The sequence below is a fragment of the Mesoplodon densirostris genome, chromosome 2, assembly GCF_025265405.1.
Source record: "Mesoplodon densirostris isolate mMesDen1 chromosome 2, mMesDen1 primary haplotype, whole genome shotgun sequence".
NCBI classification, from domain to species: Eukaryota; Metazoa; Chordata; class Mammalia; order Artiodactyla; family Ziphiidae; genus Mesoplodon; species Mesoplodon densirostris.
In genome coordinates this window covers 60,495,889-60,514,289 of record NC_082662.1, presented here as the reverse complement: position 1 = coordinate 60,514,289, position 18,401 = coordinate 60,495,889, and the positions used below count along the sequence as shown (strand labels likewise).

The window sequence follows — 18,401 nt, the reverse complement described above, 5'->3', positions numbered from 1 at the left end:
CTTGATCTTGAAAGTTCAGCAAAAAAGATCTCCATTTACCTCTCCCCAGAATGCATCTGCTGGTAGAAAATAACACTAAGATATATTGACCTTCAAAATTATGATTGGTCTCTATCTAGGGAATTCACCAAAATGGAGGCTTCACCAAGGTGTGGTTTGCCATGAAGACCTTCCTTACACCCAGCATCTTCATCATTATGGTGTGGTATTGGAGAAGGATCACCATGATGTCTCGACCCCCAGTGCTTCTGGAAAAGTAAGAGCTGATTTTGGAGCACCCTTAAGGAACGCTGGCATCCTGTGATTTGCCTGCCATGGACCTGGTTTTGCTGGGAGCCTAGTTCAAGTGGTCAGTGTGTTATCAATACTTGGGCTGGTGATTTGACCGCAAATCAGCCTGGACTCCTTTTTCTCCTTCAGCTTTCATGTGCAAATTATTATTAAATCCTAGGGGTTCTACTGCTCTCATATTTCCAGCTCTCTGTTGTATCTTTGCTCTTCATTTCCATGTTCTGAATCAGATACTTCTCTCTATTACAGTGGACGAACTGCCTTGCTGCTAACTGATCCCAACCCCTCTCACTGCCAGAAGGATGATGTTTCTGTAGACATAGCCCCTTTCTCTCCCACATTATTGACTTTTTCCTTTCTGCTGGATTATTCCCATTAATACACAGACACACTCTGCCTTCTCCCATTCTTAGTCAAAACTCTTTGTACTTCCCCCTGAAGCCACCACACCAATTTTTCTGCTTTTTACAGCAAAACTCCTCAAAAATCTTGTCTATATATCTTCTCCTCCTGCTTTTTCTTGAGCTCCTTCAACCCCTTATTAAAATTGCTCAACAGAACCACCAATGACCTCCACATTCCAAATGCAGTGCTCATTTCTCAGTCCTCGCTTTTCTTGACTTGTCATTAGCATTTGGCATAACTGATCACTCCCTTTTTCTTCATAGAGCCTCCTCCACATTCTCATTGTTATTCTCCTTTGCTGACCACTCAGTCTCCATGGCTGTTTCCAGTGATTTTTCCGACCTCTTAAACTTTGGAACCAGGGCTCGGTCTTTGGACATCTTCTTTTTCTTAGCTACGCTGCTTTCCCTAGGTAATCTCATCTAGTCTTGTGGTCTTAAAAAATCATCTACACTCTGATGACTCTACATTTACATGGTCAACCTCAGCTTCTCCCAAATCTAGACCCAAATATTCTACCTGTTTACTTAACATCTTCACTCACACAGAAATGTAACACATACGAAGAACACTTGTTTTCCTCTCACTTCAAACTTGCTCCTCTTCGGGCCCTCCTGGTCTTTGGAATTGGCAACTCTATCCTTTCAGCTGCTCAGAAGCAGCTGAGCAGACATGTAGGAGGCATCCTTTACTTCTCTTTTTTCACACGCCTCTTCCAACACACCAGGAAATCTCACCATTTCCATTCCTACCACCCTAATCTAACTCACCATGATTTCTCATTTTTCACCTGGATTATAGGAAATAGCCTCTTATTTGCTATAAGATGCTCCTCTTGTTTCCATCATTTTCCTTCCTGAAATCTATTCATACAGCAGACAGACTGTTCCCTTTTAAGTAGAAATTGGATGACGTCACTGCTCTGCTCAAAGCTCTCTACTGGCTTTTCATTTCCTTTGCTCTGGCCTATAAACCCTCGATGATCCTGGCTCTTCACCACCTCTAAATTTTATCTCCTATTCTCTGCACCACCTACCATCCACCTTGATGGTTCTCAGACATGCCCAGCATGCACCCACGTTAGAGCCTTTGCACTTGCTATTCTTTTCATCTGAAGTGCTCTTTCCCAGGTATCATTGTGGCTCAATGCCTCATTTCCTTCAGGACCTGATATAATTTCTGTCTTAAAGGCTTTTTCCCATCTACCTTATTTAAGTTGCACCCGATCTCTCTCCATTCTCCTACCTTGCTTTATTATACTTCTTCATAATACTCATTCTCTATTTATTTATTATCATTCCTCCCATACCCCTCCACTCACTCCATCTGAATACAAGCATCACTAGAGCAGAATTCTTACCTACTTTGTTTACTACTATATCCCCAGCATTTAGAATAGTGACTGGAACATAGTAGGAGCTCAATAAATATAAATTTGTTGAATGAATGAATGGAATGATGTCACTCCATTGCTTAACCTTCTTATTGGATCCTCAGTCCTTTCAAGATAATTTTCAAATTCTCTAATGAGGTATGCAAGTTTCTTTACCAGCTCAGCCTTTTTTATTTCTCTGGTATCATGTCCTGTCATTTCCTGATATGTGCCACATACAGATCCCCAAATGCTTCAGGCTGTTCCAGACTTCCGTGCCTCCCTCCAGGCTCTTCCCTCTGCTGGGAATGCCCTTCCACCTCCCTAATCTTGACTCACAACTCAGTTCAATTTCTGTCTCTATCAAAGTGAGAAATCCTGGTAGCAGCCTGTGCACACTTCTGTCACATTACTTATCACAGTTTGTCTGGCTCAGCCACTGAATATACCTCCTTGAAGGAAAGAACTGGTCCTATTCATTTAGGTATGTATGTCCCTAACAAAATGCCTGGTACATGATTTGTGCTTAATAAACATATCATGGGTGTGAATGAAAGTGTGAATAAGTCAGTAACAAAATAAATGATATTTTGATAGAGAAGTGGAAATAACAGGAGAAAAGCAAAATAAAAATGAAACAAGCAGCTAAAATAATTTGTATTTCATATTGTTTGGAGTCATGTATTATTGAAACAAATATGCTTGTATACTTTATAGTTGCTGAGGATATCATAATAATGAGTGTTTTTAATGATCAGGTTAATGATAACCTGAATAGGTAAGAGCAGATAATTATATTCAGTGAGGTCTGTTTAAGAAGGCAAGGGAGGGTGAAAACACTATAGGAAGCTCTTGATCTGACGTGGCACCAAGATAAAGTCCAGAGCATTCAGGAGGTTAGGTTCAGTTACTGTGTAGAAAGATTAATGTAACACTCCTTCATTCTGCAGTGGTGCCAGTGAAAGAAGACATTTAGCATCTCTGTGTAAAGACTCATTATGAGAGCAAAGAAACTGGTCATATGGCTTCAGTCCCAATATGTAACATCTCAGTTCCCAAAACTGGGTTTTGATTTTTAAATCAAAAATGTTTTGCCTCCCAGATGAATAAAGTAGTTTTCCTGATATTGTCTCACCATCAGAGTCATCTTTGCCCTTGGGATTTCCATGACTTTTATCAATATCCCAGTGGAATGGTTTTCCATTGGGTTTGACTGGACCTGGATGCTATTGTTTGGCGATATCCGACAGGGCATCTTCTATGCAATGCTTCTCTCCTTCTGGATCATCTTCTGTGGTGAGCACATGATGGTAAGAGCGCCCTGGGGAAGAGGCAGTGGATGAGGCAGAATAAACTAGTGGTTACAGGAGTAGTGAGCTCAAGAGCCCTGGAGTCAGACTCGTGGTTCAGGTTCCTGCATTACCACTTATAAACTAGCTGGCAAGTGACTTGACCACTCTGAATCTCAGGTTCCTCAACTATAAAATGGGTTTTAAAGGCTAATGTATAGGGTTTTCGTGAGGTTTAAATGAGATAACATGGCTAAGTATTTAGCAGAAAGTAAATGCACAAACATTAATGATGATCACTCTTTCTTGTCCTTTGGCTTCAGCTCTGCTTGTGCCTAGGACCAAGGTAACCGCCAGAGAATGTGGGCCGGGCTCTTTCCAGCTGGCAATTTGTCCAGGTGGCCTAGTAACCCCTATTACCCTGAAATACTGACCTCCCTGGTCTCAGTTTGCACAGACACCAAATCATATTTCAAGAGGGATTGAAGATACCATGGATAAAAATAAGAATGGTGCAGTCATCACGTTGTGGCTAGGAGGATAGGCCAGCTGGAGCTTGGTCCTTGTGTCAGGCACATGGGCCTCATAGCAGAGCGGACTGTTTTTAAATTCCATTATGGTTTGATCATTGCTTCTGAAGCCTTGCAGCCCTTCCACAAGAGCAGTGAGCAGAGAGAGAAGCTCTTCCTTACAGCTGGGGTGGGCATGAGGGGTCCTTCAGCCCTCGGCAGCAGGGATGGGAGTTGAGGTGACTCGGGGCAGCAGCAGGACAGCCAGTCTGGGTGGATTGCCTAGCCTGGATGCTACGACATGTCTTTTACCTTTCCCTGTTTTCTCACTTTACATTCCTTCATTTTCTGTCTCTTAACATCTTTGTATATCTATCAAGAGGAATCGTTCTTCTTTTTAATGAAGATAGACTTTATTTCTATTTTCCTAACCATAAGAGACCTCTTACACTTGACGTATTTTAATGCATTTAAGTCTTTATTTTGTCCTCTGGGAACTACCCCACCTGAAAAAACACAAGTGATAAGTCACATAAGAATTTAATTCTGAATGAGTTATTTTGTGGATCACAGAACTTCCACTACCTAAGGGGAGCAAAATTTGCCACTCAAAACCAAAATCTCTCTTTGACGTGTGAATTATTTCTAGCTGAAACAATCAAGGTTCAAAAGACTCAGGAAGAAACTTGGACCTTCCCCCTAACTGCCTAAAACAATTTCAGTAGAGGCCCTGTTCCCTGAATAGAGCTATCACCAGAGACATCTGCAAGAATATGGGCTGGGTGTGGTGGGGAAAGCTCTAAGCAGGGCCTCAAAAATCAGTTTACTCCATCTCATTGAGTCAGCAGGGCCCAGCAAACATTTATTTACCAAACATTTGGTTTTCCATCTCCATGTGAATTGCCTTCCTCCCCTTTGAAGTCCCAAACCACTACCCCCAACAGCCTCTTTTGTCTTCAGCTGAAGATGGTATTTAAGAAGTGAGGGTCAGCGGCCTGGTGATTAGGTCAAGGTATTTATAAAAGCTAAGCAAAGTGTGGATCTATTTTTTAGATAATTTATGGAAGATGTCAAGAAAGAGTTGTTAAGGTTTTATGATGTAATTGTTTTTAAAAAACAAAAAGCTATGTACAACTTGGAGAAATGTTTTCCATTTGTGAACACTATGTTTCTTATCTATATCATGAAGGAATTATGGAATGGGTGCATTTTTCTCTAAGTAAATTTTCCACCCATTTATTGCTATCAAAGAAAAAGGGAGGTGAGGGTTTTGGCCATTTTGGCAAGTTATTCAGTTGTCCTGGGACTATCCCATGTTATTAAACTTTTGTTTGATTTTCACCTTGTTAATCTGTCTCATGTCACTTTAATTCTTAGACCAGCCAGAAGAACCTAGAAGGGTAGAGGAAAATATCTTCCTCCCTGACAGGTACAAGGCCTTTCTTTGTGTTCCCTCCTGTGGCATCCTGTTCTTATGAGAACAGGGTGAGAGCCCTTATGGATGGGCTTGTATGCTGATCTAGCACGATGCTTGATACACAACAGGTGGTCAGCAAGGATTGTTGGATGACTGAGTCACCTATAGAATTGCTTTGCTCTCCCACATCTTGATCTCATTTTTCAACTTGGTTTTCCTCAGGATCAGCATGAGCGGAATCACATAGCAGGGTATTGGAAGCAAGTCGGACCAATTGCTGTTGGCTCTTTCTGTCTCTTCATATTTGACATGTGTGAGAGGTGAGCAGGGGGATCGTGGGACTCTGGGCTGAAAGGCATGTCACCAGGTCCACTCCCAGCTCTTTTGAAAAAGTATCTGAAAAGGAGAGGGGGTGGTCGGGAGCCTGTAGGATGAAAGCACGGGACATGGTCACATCCTCAGATAAGCACTGGGATTAAATCAGAGACAGAGCTCTTTATAGCTACAAAATATTTGAGCTGATTGTATTCTTCAAACTCCGTTTTCTCTTTTAAGTCCTCTGTGACTTAGTCTAAATACAGTCTCCGCCCCTCTGGCTGAAAAGCTGAGGGTATGTAAGGAGGAAAGTTCCCCTTTGCCTCTGTATTAATTGTTTCTTGCCTTTCCATCTCGTTTCTCTTTGTAGAGGGGTACAACTCACGAATCCCTTCTACAGTATCTGGACTACAGATGTTGGAACAGAGCTGGCTGTATCCTTTCTTGATGGGCTCAGGGTTTTATTTCGTCCCATAGCCGCCTGGTCCCCAAGATCATTTTCTAAGTCCCACTGATGCTCTCCGTATGTGCTCAGCCAGGGCTTTGATCTTCAGACCAATGATAACAGCACAATTAAGGCAAATAATGAGGAGAATTAATGCTTGCTTTCAAGCCTGGGTGATAGCAGGCCAAATGAGAGATAGCAGCACATCCCCATGGCAGAAGAATCAGAGTAGCTGGTCTTACTGCTGCCTGTCTAAATGATCTATTATACACTTGTTCACTGCAGACTGAAGCATGACTAGCTTTTCCCTGGAGCCACGGAGGTTCATCTCTGGGCCCCTGTGGGAGAGCCTGTTTCTGAAGTCGTCTGTGTGCAAGGCTTCTTACAGTGACTTTGGTGTGCTGGCATCCCATGCTGCTGCTATTCATTTCCAAGACCAAGTGGAGATAAGGCTAAGGGGATTAGTTCCAGAGGAGTCACCCAGGCTTCTGGTTGGTTGGCCTAAAGTGTCTGAGTCATCTTTATGAAGCAGAAGCGACAGTCTTAGCTTATCCCTTTTAGGATGCTGGATTTAAATATTTTATCTTCCTCAACAATATGTTAAGTGCTTCAGGAGAAACAGACTGTCCTCTGGAGAGGGGGCTTGAGTTGTATTCTTTCTTGATAGATAATATCTTGTCCTGTGCTGGTGAATATGCTTTGTTTGGCCATGATCAATAATATCATTGCTTTAAAGACAAGAGAGTTGAGCTCCCCCTTTCCGCTCCGCGCCCCCTCAAATGTGAGCTGCACAACACCAAGAATATTTATAATGTTAAGTCTGCCTCAACCCCTTTATTCTGTAGATGTGATAGAGGTCTAAGGAGGCAAATAAATTGTCAAGTCTTGCAGCAAACAACTCTTTTCTCTTCATCCAAGGGTACCATTGATTTTAGGAAAGAAAGAGAAACTGCGTTCAATATATTATTTAATGAAATATAAATGCTGAGTTCACACTTGTTAAAATTTTTTAAAATATGCAACTTGGCATGGAGTTGTAGCAGAAAAAAGTTGGAGTCTGGTCACCTGCCTCCGAAGCCAGCTCACTCTACCCCAAACCTGGTTGGTTCTCAGATTAAGCTTTGAAGATCGGCCTCAGAGTATATTGCTCCCACCCTCAGCTCCCACTTTAGCCATGCGTTCTTCTGCTCCCCGTTCCATTTGACAAGATTTTTCTCGTGGTGAGAGAAGGTTGCGACAGAACTTCATCCCTGGTTTTACTTGAAGACCTGCAGTCTCAGGCCCAGTATCCCTTGTAGCAGCAGCTGCTGCTATTGCACCCAGCCCCACTCCATCCCCTCCAGATTCCAGGGTATCTCAATCTCCTTATAAAAATCCAGGGACTAGGGGCTTCCCTGGTGGCGCAGTGGTTGAGAGTCCGCCTGCCGATGCAGGGGACGTGGGTTCGTGCCCCAGTCTGGAAAGATCCCACGTGCCGCGGAGCGGCTGGGCCCGTGAGCCATGGCCGCTGAGCCTGCGCGTCCGGAGCCTGTGCTCCGCAATGGGAGAGGCCACAACAGTGAGAGACCCGCATACCGCAAAAAAAAAAAAAAAAAAAAAAAAAAAAAAAAATCCAGGGACTAGCCCAATGGTTCCCAAACATTGTTGTACTTGGTTTCCCAGCCCTTGGAAAATCTGATTCTGTAGATCTGCGGTGAGACCTAGGCACCTGTATTTTAACTCTTGTGGTGATTTTAATGCAACTTTCCACTTGATCGATATTTTACAACCAATATCCAATATTTTAGTGCTTTTCAAATTTACTGTGCATTTGACACTCCTTGGGACCTTGTTAAAAGGCAGATTCTGATTCAGTAGGTCTAGGGTGGACCCTAGAGTCTGCATTTCTAAAAGCAAGGCTCCATTCCTCTTCTTACTCAGCTTAGAAAGCAATTTGGAACATTCCTCACTGGTACTTTTGTGTCAGAAAACCTCTCTATTGTTGATATTAGAATGCCAGGTTTTAAGATTTTTATCCTCCTGAGAACTGCCTAAATATTTGGAGACAAAGAGCATTGCCCACAGAGATGGGGAGAGAAGTACTTGAGTCCTTGGTGATGAGCTGGCCATTTCCTTGACTGGACGCCATCAGATGGCCTTCATCATTGTGGCTGGCATCTGCCTCTGCCTCTACTTCCTGTTTCTGTGCTTCATGGTCTTTCAGGTGTTTCGGAACATCAGCGGGAAGCAGTCCAGCCTGTCAGCCATGAGCAAAGTCCGGCGGCTGCACTATGAGGTGAGCACATCTCTGGGCTCATTCAGGAACTGGTGCCCACTGTCTTCTGCTTGTTGTGAACACACACACACACACACACACACACACACCCCACTACACCTGGAGATGTAGGCGAGATGGAAGCCTTTATTTCAAATACACAGTGAGAGATTCTCATGTAATGTAGAACCTCTAGGCAAAATAAGAGGCTAAATCCTACTCTGAGAGGCATCTAACTTTCTGGCTTATCTAGATCTTGGAGTTTTCTGTGGTATAAATGTCTTTCTATCCCCAATAAGGAGTAAACTTGCTCAGCGGGTTCTTCAGCTTTGGAATGGAATGTGGGTGTGTGCTAGATAGGAGACCTGACTATGGTAGAATTGGGATCTGGCTTGGAGTGAGGCTTTATTTAAAGTTCTCTTGCTGAGAATCAGCCTTGAGAGTTGGGTTCAGCCCAGGTGATCTGATTTCCAGATTTCAATTAACCAACTTTCCCCTAAAATGTCCAGCAGGTGCTCACTCTGTTTATAGATCATGTCCCTATTCGAGAGAAACACACGACAGCCTCGCATCTCTAATGCAGGCAACACATTCTTAATTTTTCAAGGATCCCTTAGGCTCATGCCTAAGTGGCTGTCCTTGGAGACATGGGCCTAATTCCTTTGTGCAAAGAGAAACAGAAACTGCAGAACCACAGCGTTTTTATATGCAGCGGAAATAAGAGCCCCTGAATAAGAGACGTCTCTCCCTGAAACACAGGTTCCCTCAAATCCTCTCAGGAAAGCAGGGGCACTTTCAGAAGCTTTGCCTGTGTCTAGAGCTGGAGTGACACATTAGAAAATTCAACCAAATCCACTTCATGCTGATTAATATGCACATTTCTCTTTGTTCACTGGAGCAGAGTTTTATTACAACCGCAGAAAACTTGGATTTGGTAACTTTGAACCCTTGCAGAGAAGCATAACTAGCTTAGCAGGGAAATTAGCAGCCTCATGACGTGCTGTGAATATAATTTCCCAGGCTCTGGTATCACTGTTTCATGACAGATAAGAACGTTGGAAATATTGGGCCCAGTACATTTTTCCAGCCATATTCACTTCTGCAGGAGAATTGTTACTTTGTGAGATTATTTTACTGTTACTCTTAGGGATTTGGTTTTACCGATTTCTTTAAAATTAGCTTTTGATAGATTTATATATTGAGAAAAGGATTGGTGGTAGCTGGTAGAATGCTAAACTGCTCTTTCTCTCTTTCCTAATAGGGGCTGATTTTCAGGTTCAAGTTCCTCATGCTTATCACCTTGGCTTGTGCTGCCATGACTGTCATCTTCTTCATCGTTAGTCAGGTAAGTTGACCCTCAGAGGGCAGGATGAGAATGTCCTGAAATGGTGCCTCTGCTTTGCACAGAAAATTCTATAGAGCTACTGTGAAAGGAGCAGAGAGGCTGTTGTGCTGGGCAGCTGATCAAGCCATTGCTTTTAGGCTGCTCTAATCTGGGACTTGTTATCACCTGGCCAGAGGTAGACTGAATTTTTCTTTCAGTACAGCCTGGTAGGAGGGAAAAGTTGCTAAATAAATTAAAAGGCTGCAGCTAGACTGAAGGGCACTTGTTTCATTTACTTAAGAGAATAACTTTTCAAGCCCGGTAGCAGACCACCAACAAGCAAGTATTAATTTGATTTGATCTTTATCTAGCATTAACATAGATCCTTTTACAGTCCATTAGCCATTCTTTGTAACAATTATATTGCCACTTAAACACGAAATGTAATTCAAAATTCCCCTTAATAGAGCTTTATCTTTCTGCTGGTTACTTCCAAAGCTCAACATTTTGCTCTACTTGAAAATCTCAACAATGGTAATGATAATGATTTTTAAATATTGGTAACTTGCTTTGGAAAGTGGAAAGTACTGTTTAAATCACACATATTCCGTACCTATCATGCTTTTGAGCTTCACAAAAATCTGATGTGTAAGTAGGATAGGAATTGCTAATCCAGTTTGCTAGAATATGAAGTCTAATGGCCTTAGAGACATTTCTCATTTATGCTGTTTTCCAACTGGGTGGGACTATGGATGGATTACTGAACACTTCTAAGGTTTAATTTTCTTATCCATAAAATGGATATAATAATAGCACCACCTGAAGAAGGCGGCTGTAAGGATCATATGAAGTAATGCTTGCAAAGTGATTTGCAGAGGGCCTGGCAAGCTGTGAGCGTGAGTAGCTGTGCTCTTATGAATAGCAGCAGGGTGAGTGTTGTGCCAAAGGACATACAGTGAGTTAGGCACCAGAATCCAGTCTTTTGATTTTCTTTGCCAGCTGCTCTGTCATCCCTATATTTGATTAAAAGTGAGAATGTTAGTAGTACAGATAGAGCCTTAGGACAAGACTTGCCCCATTCTGCTAGCAAGCTTCCTTTTAGGAGAGGGGCTCCTAAGCTTTTTTGTGTCCTGGACCCCTTAAGTAACCTTAGGTGAAGGCCATGGCCTTCCAAACATCGAAAGGCCTCTTCTTTGAATGTTTTTAAATGAACAAAATACTTTGGATTTCAAAGGGAATCATATAGATACATAGATAGATAGATAGGCGATATATATTTGCCGTTATACATATTACAGAGATTTCAGATATATAAGTGTAATTGATATGAAAATATGATTTCTATTGGTGACAAAATTACAGGTATTGCTAATATTATGGGGATTTGTTTTTTACATTCATAATTGAAAGAAATGGTAACTTTCAGTTAGAGACTGGTGAAAATAAAGACATAATTTTTTCCCGCTCTAGTTCATGGACCCCTTGAATTCTATCCAGGGATACCCAAGGGTACCTCTAATCCCTAGAGCCCTGTTGGCTACGCCCACTGAGCAGTGTTAGTGATGCTGCTGAAGGCTGATGTGAATAGAAAAAAATAAAACAAATATACATACACATCTTCAGAGGTTCTGTTCACCACCTCTGCTTTGACCTATAACAGTGCTGTGTTTGTATCAGACTGTTTGTTTATAAAACCTTGGCAACTTCACCCTCCACTCCAAATGCAGTAAAAATATTTCAGATTCTGAATGAGTTTTTTATTCAACCAGCTGAGGCTCAAACAAGGGTGTCTGAGGCCAGACTTATCCCTTGGCTGATTCCCTCATGTGCCCCAAATGCTTTCCAGTCCTCCAGACCCTCAGTAATGCACTGTGACACTTAATACAGCCAATTCTGCAAGGCTGCGAGAGCAGGACACACACTCTTTGGAGAAACAGAACCTTGAGGAAGATGGGCTGAGGAATAAAAGGTAATAGCAAGATACGTTCTCAGGGAGGCAGAAAGAAAGGACCCCTTTGCTCCTAACACGTGCTTCTGCTACTTTAGAAAGCTGAAGTCATTCCCCCATGGCCCCATCACATCCCACTTACTCTCTTGTTTCTGCAGAGCGTCTCTCCCATCTGAAGGCAAGAGGGATTTTTGGCTGATCTTTAAGCTGGCTACATGTTGCCCAAATTTAATCTTGTACATGTTTCGTTAGTACACCTTTCTGAGGCAAAGGAGGCCAACCTTCCAAGTCGCAGAGTTTGTGGCTTTTCTTCGGAGAAAAAGATTAATATTCTACTGCCCAGTATTTTCTAACACGGCTGCAGCCTGTGGCTGGCTTTTTATATCTGCTGCGACAGTTGGCCTGGAGTGGATTTCAACTCTAAGGGGGTAGCGATGAGGTCTTTTGGATTCCATTAGTTCTTTACAGTCCTCCTGCTGGGTTATTTTTTTTTAAGGTTTATTTATAGATATCTAAGACGTTTTCAGGCATAACTGTCAGTGTCCGAGGTACTGTATTAATATAATCATCAGAGGATTTATTTTTTAATGTCATTTTGGAATGTCTCAGCAATGAGCTCACCTGAAAGAAAACCTATTGGGTAACTTTCTGAAATAGATCCCAGCCTTAGGTAAAAGGAATGTATTAAAACTCCCATTATACTCTCAGGCTTGCTGGGAGAGCTTGCATTTAAGCTCCGTGAAATATAATGCGAGGGGATCTCGCCAGGATATTGAAGCTCTGAGGCCAGGAATGAAAGGCCGACGGAAGCTGTGGAATGCAGTGACCTTGAGGCTTTGTAGTTGGGTACTGAGGTGCAGTCTTTTAATGCCTGCCATTTAAATGGCCTCAGTCATAGCAACCAAGTGATGGCACGTCACAGTCTGGTATTTTAGCCCCTTCCCTCTGGAAAAGAAAGAAGCATTCCATTTAGGGATGGCAGGCAGTAGGGAACAGAAGTGCAATGTAAGAAAGACGGTCACTGACCTTCACTAAGGGGATTCCAGGTGCCTGACATTTAGGTCGAGCCACATGCAGCAAACTCCCAGAGAGCCTTCCCCAGTTCTTTTTTTGTATGTGATCACTTCATTCTGTTACTTACAGAGGAAATGTTTCCAGTAAGAGAGCCTGTGTCTGGGATTTGGAAACCTCGTCGTAAAGTGGAATGTTGGTTGTCAAGACTACTGGGTGTAAAGGGATTTGACCTTCACTTGGCTACAGGGGTATAATTGGGTGGTTTCACACAAAAGTAAATTGTTCAAAAGTGAAATCAGGAAAAACGGGGACTTTTAGAAATAAGACTTCAGGCAGAGGGGAGATTCTTTTCTTTTCTTTTTTTTTTTTTTTGGTTGGGGCTACCTGATTTTTCTCTCTGGAAGTTTAAAGGGGGTGACTGTCACCTCTTTGACTTGCCATTAATAAGATTTTGGATTTACAAGGCCTGCTCTGTTGAGGCTGCTCATTGTGGTACATATTGGTGGGAATGTACTCTGAGCTCAGGATGTCTCAGGCATGAGTAATTGAGAGAGAAATGGGGAAAGCACAATGGGGTCTCCAAACAGTAGAGTGACATTATGTATACAGTCTGTTTATGCAAATTCAACTCCTTGCCCTCAGCAGGAAGTAATGCATTTAGAGATTACAAATCAAATAGTATGGGTAATTCTGCAACTGCATTTTAAACAAGTGCAGGTGTCCTAAAGCAAGCATGGGATGGGGGCATGAATCTACTGTTTCCTCAGCCAGTCCTGGTTCCAGTGCATCCCTCAGAGTATAAGCATCTCATTTCAGTGTTTCTACTGTAAAACTGTATTTTGCATATATATCTAGTTTGTTATATACCAAACATTACTACATCTGGGATACATAGTTCATATAATTACAGATTTGAATATAAAAACCTGTGTATGTGTGTGTGTGTGTATATATATATATATATATATACACACACACAGACACATACTGTGTAAATATGTGCATTGTGCTCAATTAAGTGAATTTCAAAGGAAATTTGACCCAATAGTTGCCTCTTAGTCTCTCTAACTAAGAGACTCATCCTATTTAAGATAATATTCCTACTCTTGTGTTGTATAATGGTTAGGAACACCCACCTTTTTGGTGGGTCAGAGCCACAACTTTCTGGCTGAGCAATCTTGGGCAAGATACTCTGTGTCACAGTTTACCATCAGTTGAGTGGAGATATTACCTGCCTTCCTCACAGAATTGTTATTAAGACTAGATGATATCTTCAACATACAGTTCTTAGTATAGTGCCTGACCCATCATTAGCACTGAATAAACGTTAACTATCATTATTCTTGTTATTATTTCTAAAAGTCTTAGCTTTGTTAATATCTACGTTAACAATTTGTTTTAAGTGATAATAAAGGAATAGAGTAGAGAGTACTATTTAAATGATTTGACCTATTGACTACTCATTAGGTTATTGACTACTCCTTTTAAGTGTAATTATTATGGTTTACTATGGACTGCAATGTTTTCTTTTTACTTCTTAGATACTTCCTAAAAGTGACTCTTTCTATACACCCTTTCTACCTCCCTGTATTTGTGCCGGCATTCTTGCACTCATCCCTGTGCTTTTGCCCGTATTGATTCAACAAATATCTCTCTGTAGAGCGCCATTGTGTACCAGGCATGCAGGGGGGTGTTTCCTTAGAAACACTTCAAGCCTGTGTCCTTCTGCTTCTCCATACTGCCCCACTCAGGAAAACTACTCACTCCGAGGACCCATTTGTTTATTTAACCAACCCTGTGGTATATCAGGTGCTGAAGATACGGCAGAAAACAAACCAGAACTGGTCTCTGCCTGCAGGGAGTTTACATCCAGCTGGGAAGACAGGTAGCAGAGGAGGAACTATAATTGTAGATAAGCGTTAAGACTCAAATGCCGTTTCATTAAATTAGAGATAATGCTGTGCTGCTGTTTTAGGAAGAGACACTACCCAGGTGATGCTGATGTGCAGCCAAGATGAGAACCACTGACTTTGTGCCTGACACATAGTAAACCCTCAATTAACATTAATTCATACTAGTATGATTCAGATTAAAAGATGGAATCTTACATGGCCCTTTACTTTCACATATATGGAAGAGACTTGGTGTTTGTGTTAGTTGGTTCCTATGTTGGAGTTGTTTCTTCTTGGTTCCAATTGAATGTCACTCCTTTATCCTGTAGGTGACTGAAGGCCATTGGAAGTGGGGCGGCGTCACGGTCCAAGTGAACAGTGCCTTTTTTACAGGCATCTATGGCATGTGGAACCTGTATGTCTTTGCTTTGATGTTCTTGTATGCACCATCCCATAAGAACTATGGGGAAGACCAGTCCAATGGTGAGTTCCAGCCTCTTTGGCATAGCTTTAATCAGGATAAGTAGGCTTCTGTCTCTACAAGACTTAGATAGCAAAGGCTCTGGGTTCCCCAGTCGAATGTTCCCTCCAAGTGTGAATGAACACCTCCAGGGACTCTGGGGCCATAAGACAAAGCACCAGCATAGGGCAGGTATTTCTATTAAGTCCTCATTTTAAAAAAATCTTTAAAATACATTGGGAATATTGCATTCTAGTCTACAATACCTCCCAGTCTTAGTACAAAAATTAAATTTACTTTCCTCAATTTTTTGAACAAAATTGACTATTGGAAAGTGTGCTACATTTATTCTTCTAGTTTGAGAACCACAATCTGAGATATCAGGTGGATGGGGACTGGGCCCTGAGTGGAAGTGGAGCTAGCTTCGTTTTTCCCCTGCTCATTTTCCTGCAAGCCTGTTGACACATCCAAACCAGTAGCTATTCTCCTGTCCCCATAGCCTTCCTCCCCTTAAGTGCTAGTATGTGCTGTCTTTGGTGCTGCTGCAAGGAGCCTTGGAGAACTTAGTCAGTCTAGTCATTTTATAGATGAGGAAACTAAGACCCAGAGAAGGGAGAGGCTTGCCTGGGGTTTCTCTACCAGCCATGGCAGAGGGAAATGAACATTACTGCCTGGGCCAGTGCTGTTAACATGGAAGAGGTGACCTGGTAAACAACACATCTGAGAGCTCCTTTTTCTTTGCATACTTAGGCCTACATTCTTTGGCTCCACCTTTATTCTTTCTTCCCTTTTTCATGCCTGCTTTACCCTGACCATGTGCCTCCTATTCCCCAAACAAAAGATGCTTTTTGTCAAATCAGAGCCAGTGCCCTTCACTCTGCCCTGAAGCAGAGATCGGGGCTTTAAGGTCTGCATGTCTGTGTGGCACCAAGGGTTGGCCTTGCTCATAGGAAGTGCTCAGCAAGTGTCTGCTGAGTCGATGGATTCATATCCCCCCTCCATCTGGGCCTGATAAAACCCTACTCGTCTTTTGGGTCCATTCAAAATGTTTTCTCCTCCTTCAGACCCATTCCTGATCACCCCAGTTGGAGTCCGGCAAATTATATTCAATAGAATATTTTTGCCATGGGATGTTGGTAGGCTTTAGTAGTCAAATGAATTTGAGAATCATTGGGTTTTTAATCAGCATTAATATGATTTTACTGCAAGAATGCCTTTAGCACATTAACTTGTACTGTGTCTTCTAAAATGGGTGGAGGTAACAGCACTTCCAAATTATTATTTTTTAAAATTATTTATTTATTTATTTGGCTGCGCTGGGTCTTAATTGCGGCACACGGATCTGTAGTTGTGGTATACGGGATCTTTAGTTGTGGCATGTGGGCTCCTAGTTGTGGCATGTGGGATCTAGTTCCCTGACCAGGGATCAAACCCGGGCCCCCTGCATTGGGAGCACAGAGTCTTAACCACTGGAACCCTTTTTCCAGGCATGGTATCTTCTGGAACTAGTGTTCTGAAGAGCAGGCCTGGGGGAACATTACTACACTTTTCACATGACACTCACTGTGTAGGTGTAGTAGATGAGTTTGCCTGTGCCTTCTCTCTCCTGCTGGAACACTTAACTCCTTAAGGGCCAGGATCGGTTCTTAAGGGTGCTTTGAAAATGTTGAGTGCATTAATGCTTTAGAAATATATAATAATAAGAGTTCTAGATAAGCTTTCTTATTTCACAGATGGGCCAGTGATCTTGAGATAGGTCATCTTGAGATGACATGAGGGATGGAGCAGGGAGAGGAGGGCATAGGGTCGTGGAATGGTCTCAGCCACCATCTGTCCCCAGTATTACACCTGCCTCTTCTGTACAAAAGCATCCTAGACGCCAGGCCTCTCTTCCTTTCTAATCCATGACTTCCTGTCACACTATCAAGTCCATCTCTGACTATGGGTCCTGGGCAAGAATAAAGACCTTTGGCTCACCTATCCACCTGCCCAACTCTTGGTTTGATTGACTTCCCTTCTGCAAAGTTTGTGAGCCAGGTAGCCTTCAGCTTCCTTTCCACTGCTAGCACTCTGTGTTTTACTATATGTATGGTAATGGGAGCATGTAGTCTCTTAGTGGCCCTCCATAATGCCAAAGGAAGGGATTCTGGGCTTGTGAACAAGAATCTTGATTTCATTTCATGGCCATCCTCTTGGACTTTGACAGAAACCATATGGACTTGTCCTTGACTTGAGAGTATTAAGCAGGAACCTAGTAGGTGGAGTTCTTGCCTTCCAGGGAAATACTACCTAAAGCAATGGCTGGACTTCCTGGGATGTTGGAATAATAATCCTAGCGGGTAACAGTTATTGAGTACTGACTGCATGTTACAGCACTTTATGGACGTAAACTATTCTGGTTGTTTTTGCTGTGTGACTGGTGGCGAACTGCTTCCCTCTCTGTGCACCACTTCTCCCACCTATACGTGATCTCTTAAAATCTTTTGGGACCGTAAAATTCTATGGTTCTCTTCGTTCCCGTTAGCAAGGAAGGGGCAGAAGATCACCTCCTTTCATAAAGTGTCAGCCCAGAGGGTGATTCCGTCACACGTAAGGGATTTCTAAACACTGGTGAGAATTCGCCCAAGCCCAGCACTTTCAGGCACATGGGAGGCCAGAGCTGTAGCCAGGTCTGCAGAGGCAGGATGACTGCCTGCCACCCTGTGGGGTCAGATGCTTGAGCTGCTAGCCAAGTGTTAGGCCGCTCCCATGAGGACGTCTTACTCAGCACAGCAGCCACCCTCCTAGGCTTCGAACCTTGCCGTTGAGAATAGAACTTGGTTTGTTCCCCAACAGATTTGTTGTTGTTTTTGAAGTCTACACAACACACAGATCTGTAATTTCACAGAAAGCTCAAAAGCTATTCTCAACAGGAGGTCATATCCACTGAATCCCTTGCAAAGAGGTGTTTGGAAATGTCTATGGCTGTACTGGATTGTCATTTATGACCTGGACATGCCACTGGCATTTAGTGACCAGATTCTAGGGATGCTAAATGTCCTACAAGGAGCAAAACAGTCCCTTATAGTAAAGAGTTATCCTGCCCAAAATGCCAATAGGGCCCTTGTTGAAAAACATTCAAACAATCTAGCAGGCAGGCTCCTTTGGGACCCTGTTCTGATCATAAACACAATTTTTAGTCACACGATTTAGCAGCCCTGCAGTGACATGACCCACTGTGACTTTGCAGAAGCCTGTAAGCCCCTAGCAGCTTGTTGTGCCCTTAACTTACCTGGCTGGTGCTGTGCCCTGTGCATTTGGAAAGGGCTCTTCCAAGTTGGGTTCTCCGATCATTTTCCTTCTCTGCTCTCTTCCCTTTTTATCTCTTCATCCGCTGCCAGATAACACAATGTATCGTAGGAATTATGGAGCGTTTGTCAAGATTTTGAAGCTCCTTGGAAAAAGCTAATTTGGAATATTACATGGA

General features: G+C 42.6%; 1 protein-coding gene across 5 annotated transcripts in view; it reads left to right on the top strand.

Moving 5' to 3' along the window:
- WLS (Wnt ligand secretion mediator) overlaps positions 1-18,401 on the top strand; it is a 105,940-nt gene that overhangs the window by 74,253 nt on the left and 13,286 nt on the right. For all 5 annotated transcript variants that reach the window (XM_060089947.1, XM_060089946.1, XM_060089945.1 and 2 more), the window contains exons 5-11: positions 120-256; positions 3,210-3,378; positions 5,506-5,603; positions 5,969-6,032; positions 8,175-8,318; positions 9,559-9,642; positions 14,805-14,958. In XM_060089947.1, coding sequence (XP_059945930.1) covers positions 120-256; positions 3,210-3,378; positions 5,506-5,603; positions 5,969-6,032; positions 8,175-8,318; positions 9,559-9,642; positions 14,805-14,958 — 850 coding nt within the window. The remainder of the gene's footprint in view (positions 1-119; positions 257-3,209; positions 3,379-5,505; positions 5,604-5,968; positions 6,033-8,174; positions 8,319-9,558; positions 9,643-14,804; positions 14,959-18,401) is intronic.